Here is an 8,306-nt window from a genome sequence, read left to right as displayed (position 1 = left end):
TCCTGCTGATGCTACTGAGGCTGGTGACTAGACTGTGAAATTGGGGGTCAGTTGCTGTGGACATTTTTTTGGTACAAGCTTCCCCATGGGTAGAATCTAAGTTGTATCAAAAATCTTAGATGCAAGGACATTTGAATGCTAGAATACCCATCAGGCTTTTATTCAACTGTCACTCATTAATGTGGCCTTACTGCTTGCTAAATACTTCCATATTACTTGGCATAACCCTTCCCTAGGAATGTTCTCCAGTATAGTTACACATGCTGGGCCTCCATGACTCCCTCTTCTACATGGTGCTATAAATGTAGTCATAGATAGTCCTGACCTTTAAGACAGTCGAAGGCAAATACGGTGACTGTCTAATATAATGGATTGCTATGAAGAGGAAGTTGGGTAGTAGGATTTCTAGTTAATAACTAAGATATGGCTATAAAATAATGACATTTTTTCTTATATGGCAGGTACTAGTCCCTGAAGGCAATTCCAAAAAGGACTTCAGTATTTCTAGAGTAAATATTTAGCCCTTGAAGATTAACTAGTTTGAATTGGTAATACTTCAGATGCCTTTCTTCTCTTCCATCCCTAGCCCTAAAAGATATTTATGTACTTAAAAAAAACCCCTTCAGTATATTATTATAATTAAAATTTTCTGCTTGAATTTTTTTTACTATTACAATTGTTTATTTGTTAGGCATTCACTCCTGTAAAAGGTTCAAAGTAGATGAGGTATGATCCCCCCCCCACCCCCAATTCAAAAGAGATATGTGCCTTTAAATTATTTTCTATCCACCACAAGTCATTGTGTAGGGTTAACTGTGGTAAATTGCTGCTTCCTGATGTCATGTGTTTAAGTGTTTGTCCCCTTTTCTCACCTGTAGGGCTCCTTGGTAATGGCCAGTCTAAGGGATTAGGACCAGCATCAGAACAGTCAGAGAATGAGAAGGATGATGCATCCCAAGTGTCCTCTACTAGCAACGATGTTAGTTCTTCAGATTTTGAAGAAGGGCCGTCGAGGAAAAGGTTAGTACCCAAGGCTGAAAATATTGGTGCCTTAAATCAGGGACTGCAAACTAGGTGCCAGTTTTTGCCACATGGAAACAAACTTGGGCCCATTCATGCAATCTCCTGATTTTTCGTAGAGGAGTCAGAGTTCTGAATTTTTATATTAAACGTCCTGGTTTCAAAATATAGTCCACTAATTATATCTAAAAATAAATACACACAAAAAATGGTATGGGCCAAATAAAACATGTTATTATCATAAAAATTGGCCAGAGTCACCAATGTGTAATTCTTCTATTCATTTAAAAAAATATTTTTATTAATTTTAGAGGGTGGGGGGAGAGAGAGAGAGAGAGAGGGAGAAACATTAATGATGAGAGAGAATCACTGATTAGCTGCCTTCTGCACACCCCCTACTGGGGATCAAGCCCATAATCCATGCATGAGCCCTGGCGGGGAATCAAACCGTTACCTGGTTCATAGGTTGATGCTCAACCACTGAGCCATGCCAGCTGGACCTGTCTTGTGTTCATTTTAATAGATTCTTATCAGCAGTATTTCTTGAGTATATTAGATGGTATTTTGCCATTCCTGAACAGAAATGTTTCTAAGAATTTGAAGAATTAAATGTGTCTCTGAAAATTTCCCCCCTCATCTGGAAAGCAAAATCCATATGATGTTTAATCAGGTTGGTAGTTGTGGAATAGGTTCTTAAAACTTTGAGTTTACCAGCAGTTTTTTGTGTGTTTTTTTAAAAAAATTACTTTAAAAATAAACTTAAGATGGTTGGAAAAGGAAGTTGGCTGTGTAGCTAAGAGTTTGTGGTTTCATGGTCAAACAATGGCAGTGACATTATATAATGACTAGAGGCCCGATGCATGAAGATTCGTGCAAGAATGGGCCTTCCTTCCCCTGGCTGCTGGCACTGTCTTCGCTCTGGCTGGAGCCGCCTTTCCGCCTTCGCTCCAGTCGGGAGCCACCTTTCCAGCTTCATTCAGACCCAGAGCCACTTTTCCACCTTCCCATGCTGCCCAGAGGCCCGGAGTGGCTGGGGCGGTGCGGAATGCCTGCGTTGTTGCCATGGTGATGATGCAACGTCCTGCCCCACCCCCAGCCACTTGGTGCCTGCATGCATATGCAAATTAACCCATCATCTTTGTTGGGTTAATTTGCATACTCATTCCTGATTGGCTGGTGGGTGTCACAAAGGCACGGTCAATTTGCATCTTTCCCTTTTATTAGCGTAGATGCTTTTAATTGGGTGTTTTAGAAACCCTTTTGGTAGTTATCTGCTTTATTTCATATCTTATGTGTTGTGGTCTCCCCCCCTTTATCATTTAGAATTTATATTTCATTTTATTTCTTTTCCATTCACATTCTTAAAGTTTTCCTGGATGACTAGATTAATGACATTTTCTTAGAATCTGTTAGTTTGAGAGGTTAGGGAAAGGAGGAAAATTTCCTTGGTCTGGTCCTTTCTGTTTACTCTTTCTACAGAATTATAGTTACATTTTGGAAACTATCTAGATGTTTATATCTAATGAAGAACTGAGTATGGTGGAAAATCAAAAGGATTTTAGCCATGTGTAGATATTTGAAATCCTTAACTGAACTGTACTTTGGATCTGAAATATGAGGTGCATCGCACCAGGTGTTAGTTTATTTTTCGCCAACATGGAGTGCCTTTGTTTAAAAAGTTCCATGATATAGCACCTGTATTAAGTTCTATCCTCAATTTTCTTGTAATCATCAGCACTGTGTCTTGGATGTCACTGGATTTGTTGTTCAGTTAGCAAGCATGAATAAGAAGTATGTCTGCCAGTGTACTGGAATTTGTATACCACTCTTTTTAAAGACACTTTGGTGAGTGTCTAACATATTGCTCTGCCTCAATTTGAGAACTGCATTATCACTAGAGAAGGGAAGCTCAGGATGTGTTAAACCACACCAGTAAATATATATTGGAATGTGTAATGTTATCCAAGCTTCCAAACATTGTGTATGGTCATACATCTGGCATCATCTTTCATCTCTGTTTGTGGAGCAAAATTCTATGACTGTGTGGTTGGAAGTGACAGCACCCAGTCTTTTAGCTGTGTTGTGTAACTTGTCCATCACCCTCACCTCTGGTAAGACCCAGCAGCGTGGGAGCTTGATGTTGAAGATCAGCAGGCAACATGCTCTTGAAGGGGTCCTTTGTCCCTGGCTCCTTTCTCAGATGACTGTGCTGCTGGCTTCCTCTTTGCATGTTACATTGGTGTGGTGTGGCAGCTGTGTGCACAGCATGTAGCTTTAATTTTCCAGGCCAGTGGAAAAGAGAACCTTAGTTCAGGGTAAACTTAAGGCAAATTTCATTATTACTAATCTACTCTAATTTTTAATGTGCTAAACATCTTGTTTTACTGAACTGAAGACTCATAGCCGCATTTTATTTGGTTGTGATCACACTCTACTAGTGAAATCCACCAGGGACTTAGTGTAGATGGAGGGTTGACCAGTCAGGCTAGGCTTAGTTAGGGCTGGTCTGTGGTAGCCTGTATTACAGGTGGAGGGCTGTGTAATTGATCAACTGGTGGGGAAGTTAGGGGCATACATTTCACAATGTTGCCAAATATGTAATAACTACAAAATAATAACTTTTAATACTTTTTTTGCCCCCCCCCCCCCATTGGTAGTTAATGTAAATATTTAGGAATCCTGTCGTCTAAGGCAGAATGTGTGAACTGGAACCTGAATTCTTGGGGTTTTGTTAGTGTACTGCAGCAGTTTTCTTCCTTTTCATCCCATGGCATACATAAACTAATTGCTAAAATTCTGTGGCACACGAAAAAATATACTTTTTGCCAATATGACAAAAAAAATAGGTATAATTTTGATTCATTCACAGCAGATGGCTATTGTGTTGGTTGTTGTCATTATTTTATTTGACAACCTAAGGGAAAAGCAGTCATTGCCCCTGACTAAATAGTCAGGTATTGTATGTTTTAAAGATTCTTGCAGCACACCCCTTGAAATATTCAGATTGCAAAGCTCCCCTTCATTTTATATAGATTGTATCTTTTCTTATACTTGACTGTGTGTGTCATCTCTCCCTCCACGGAGTCAAGTCCAGAGTAACTAGTGGTTATTTCAAAATGTTACTTTAAGTTTAGGGTGGATTGTGGTCTAGATGCTACTTTTAACCTTGTGTCTAAAATTCCCTAACCCTCACAAATACATTGGAAGAGCAGGTTTTATGATTGACTGTTTGCGTTCACTGTTGTCATTTATACATCATACATTGAATTGTAAAAATTTAAGGTCATGATTTATATATTTGCTTTGAAAAAAAAGCAGTCTGTACATTTTTGGAATGATAAAAATTGCTAGCTCTTCTAGTTCAGTTAATTACTCTTTATAGATACTTGGTTTTAGGAATAGCAGTTAATATACGTTTTGTCTTGGTGGTGAAAGGGAAAGAAAGGAATTTATATGTGTGACTTCCTTAAGAAAAGTTAGTCTGTGGTGTAGATTATGCCAGCCTTAGTTCAACCATGCCCTGAGTTTCCAACCTATAAATGGAATCAATTCCATTTGCTGATGATGCTTTTTAAGTCTTCAATCAGAAAATGTGTGTACAAGGTGTTATTTTTCTACAGGAAACCCCCTATGCTATGTTTTGCCTTTGGTTTTAAATGAAGTTGGGAAGCTTTTTGGCACATAGGAAACAGTAGAATCCAGAGATTATAGGAATTATGTTCCTTGACAGAATTAAAAATAAAAGGTATCATTTTGCCTAGCCATTAAAAAGTCATCATCTAAAGTCTGTCTCCCCCCCTACCTCCCTGTTAATCCTCACCTGATGATATTTCCTCCATTGAATTTCAGAGAGTGGAAGGAAGAGGGAGAAATAGAGAAACATCGATGTGACAGAGATATATTGATTGGTTGCTTGCCCGACCCAGTCTGGGGATTGAGCCTGCAATCAAAGTACATGCCCTTGACCAGAATCGAACCCAAGACCCTTCAGTCTGCGCGCTGACGCTCTATTCATTGAGACAAACCGGCTAGGGCTAAAGTCACTCTTTGTAAAAGGAAAAGCCACCCTCTCTCTAGAAGTTCTTTGCCTGTTTGATGTACATGGCTGCCCAGCCATTGAAGAGCTGATGGACTTAGTGTGGTGGGAACTCCTAGGTGTTGGTTTTCCTTTTTTTTTTTTAATCATTGTGGTAGGTGTTTAAAATAATTTTAAAAATTATTATGTAGTTTTTAATGTTTAGAATGGAAATTCTAGACTTTCAACCTTTCATAGGCCTCTTCTGATGGATGGCCATGCCTACCTAAGCTTCTTACCCTCCTCCCTACCTTATATTGCCTATCCTGATACACTTAATGGTTGTAAAATTTGTATTTCCTGCAATAAGTATATGAGTATTTTCAGGAAACAGAGTGGACAGATTTTGTCTGTCAGGTGTGGCCTGACTGAGAGACTCTGCAATGGTTAGAGGAGATAGAGGCTATCTGTTTAGCTGATGGAAAGGAAGGTGTTGTACAAAGAAATTGGTGATGGTATATTTCTAGGTGCAAGTAAGTGAAAATCCAAGATGCGAGGTCCACAAAGGGGTCATTTGAATTGACCACTCAAATATGAACTGTGTATTTTATTTTATTTTTGGGTAGATGGAGGAAAATAGAAAGGAAAAATGTGAAGAGAGTGGTCTTTCTTAAGGACTTGTCATGAGGACCTTGTATGTGGCACAATGGTTAAGAGCAGCCATGGGCAAACTACGGCCCGCGGGCCGGATCCGGCCGATTTGAAATGAATAAAACTAAAAAAAAAAAAAAAGAAGACCGTACCCTTTTATGTAATGATGTTTACTTTGAATTTATATTAGTTCACACAAACATTCCATCCATGCTTTTGTTCCAGCCCTCCAGTTCAGTTTAAGAACCCATTGTGGCCCTCGAGTCAAAAAGTTTGCCCACCCCTGGTTAAGAGTATGGACTGGAGCTAGACATGTGGTTCAACCATCTGCTTGTTATATGCTCTTGGGCAGGTTCTATACCATCACTGGACTCAGTTTTATCACCTGTATAATGTCTGTGATAATGATAATCACCTCATGGTGGTATTTTGTGCTGAACACGTTAATTCACAAAGAGCACTCAAGTGTATAATAAGTACTGTGTGCTAGATATTATTAACTGTCATCAGTGTATGTGGCACATGAATTGCTACATGTGAATATGCACATTCAGCAGAGACTTTGCAAACGTGGTTTACAGGGATTTTGATTTTATAAATTGTGATTTCTATCTTCCCTCCATGGCATCACCGTCAGCAGCCGTCTGTGGGCAGATGGGAAAGTGTGGGTGTGTGTCCCTCTTTGGAAGTTACTGAGACACAGGAAGGATCTTTGTGGTTGTATAGTGTGAAATTTCCTTCTCAAAGCTTGGTGTGACCAGGTATTTGCTTGCACAGAGCAGGCAGAAGTGAGATGAGGTTGAGAGAGTAGAAAGTGCAGACTATGCCTCTGCAAGGACATAACTTTTCTTTTTGTTAAATAAACAGAAGACTTGATATATTTTAGTTAGGCCTTTTATAGTATAAGATTTATTGAGTTCAAAGGTAGTCCTCTTCCAGTAGACTGGATTTCGAATGTGAATTGTATTGAGAGTGAGGATGCCATGACTTAGTGCAGTTTAGTTTCTGGATATGATTATATGAAGACAATGAGAATTTTCCTAGGTTTTTAACAGGTATTTTTTCCCCTCAGGTGAATTGCCTATGTAAATGTTTTCCTGATTATTTCTGTTCTCTGTCACTATCCTATATAATAAAAACCCAGCGATGGAAATGGTGGAACGACCAGAATGAACAGAGACCAGAACACCATGTCCCCTTGCCCAGGCTGGCCCACTCCCCAGGGAGTGGTTAGGGGCACCCCTAGGCAATGTAGTAGGGTGCGAGTTTGATGGGGGAAAGTCAAAGAAATAGGGGGGAAGGTCTTAAGGGTCTGTGGCATTGTGGTGGTTGGCTCGGAGTAGGTTTGGCATGTGCTGGGGAAGGAAGAGGAAGATCTGAGTGGAAAATGGCTCAGCAAAGTACCTTTCTCATTGCGAACCGGGACGGCGACAGCCATGGACTGAATGGGAGGTTGTTTCATGAATGTGCTTGGGACCAACATGTTCATGGCAGTGGCAGTACTCCCAAAACTTCACTGATTTCAAATAGTAAACAGCTATCAATGTCAAAGAACAGAAAAATCCTCTCCAACAAGAGGCCCTGGATCATTGCAACGCGACTGAAGGAAACACCACTTAAGGAGGAGCTAGAAAAACCAGAAGTATGCAACCAGAGGATTGTGGGATTGTGGAGGATACCTGGGCACCTACCACTAGACTATGGTAGCCTATTATTGTGCAAGTACATAGTCAGCCCTATAGTCCTGTCTCATAGTATTTGGACATTACTGTTGGTGGGAAATTATTTCGATTGAGGTTTACTGTTCCCTTGCATGCAAGGAAGATCAGAATTAAAGTTTTTGTTTGTTACCTTGTTTGAAATGGAGGAAAATGAGAGCAGAATTAAAGGTTTCATTTGTTGCCTTGGTTTGAAGTGGAGGAAAATGGGATAGTGATGAAGAAGAAACTTTGGAGATAGTGAGGGGCAGTTTGTCCAGACTGTTGACAACTGAGAATTATAGTTTGATTGGGATAGAAATCCTGCTAATAGCACCTGATGCCTGAAATCTGAGCACTCTACTTTTAGGTTTTCCAGTTCAAGTTTTTGGAGACTACCTCTTAAAACATTCCTGGTTGGAAAGTGCAGAACACCACCGCCCCTTGCCCAGGCTGTCCCTGACCTCCAGGGAACGGTTAGGAGTGATCAGGCAGACAGGCGAGCGGTTAGGGGTAATCAGACAGGTAGGCAGAGTGGTTAGGGGCAATAAGGCAGGCAGGTGAGCAGTTAGGAACCAGCGGTCCCAGATTGCGAGAGGGATGTCTGACAGCCGGTTTAGGCCTGATCCTCAGGGATCGGATTGGGCCTAAACAGGCAGTCGCACATCCCCTAAAAGGTCCCAGATTATGAGAGGGTATAGGCCGGGCTGAAGGGTCCCCCCCTGCACAGATTTCATGCTTCCGGTCTCTAGTGTCCGATCTAATAATAGACAAAGATTGAAATTAACCGTACCTCTGCTACGCTTCCCATTGGCTAATCACTGACATATGCAAATTAACCGCCAACCAAGATGGTGGCCGGCAGCCAGGCAGCTGAAGCGAGCAGGAGGCTTGCTTACTCCCGTGATGGGGGAAGCCAAGGG

At 40.8% G+C, this 8,306-nt stretch overlaps 1 protein-coding gene and 1 long non-coding RNA gene across 6 annotated transcripts in view; one reads left to right on the top strand and one right to left on the bottom strand.

Moving 5' to 3' along the window:
* The window catches only part of LOC107184096, a 22,206-nt gene extending 17,975 nt beyond the window's left edge, over positions 1-4,231 (bottom strand). The window contains exon 1 of the long non-coding RNA XR_001514917.1: positions 4,220-4,231. This is a non-coding gene — a long non-coding RNA (uncharacterized LOC107184096). The remainder of the gene's footprint in view (positions 1-4,219) is intronic.
* JARID2 (jumonji and AT-rich interaction domain containing 2) overlaps positions 1-8,306 on the top strand; it is a 283,368-nt gene that overhangs the window by 162,194 nt on the left and 112,868 nt on the right. For 3 of the 5 annotated variants that reach the window (XM_006769707.2, XM_015567803.1, XM_015567802.1), the window contains one exon: positions 879-1,020. In XM_006769707.2, coding sequence (XP_006769770.1) covers positions 879-1,020 — 142 coding nt within the window. Of the gene's footprint in view, positions 1-461; positions 1,021-8,306 lie in introns of all 5 variants that reach the window. The other 2 variants (XM_015567800.1, XM_015567801.1) reach the window with 1 other exon arrangement.

This window comes from Myotis davidii, unplaced genomic scaffold, assembly GCF_000327345.1.
Source record: "Myotis davidii unplaced genomic scaffold, ASM32734v1 scaffold62, whole genome shotgun sequence".
Lineage (NCBI taxonomy): Eukaryota > Metazoa > Chordata > Mammalia > Chiroptera > Vespertilionidae > Myotis > Myotis davidii.
This window is presented reverse-complemented; position numbering and strand designations above follow the sequence as displayed.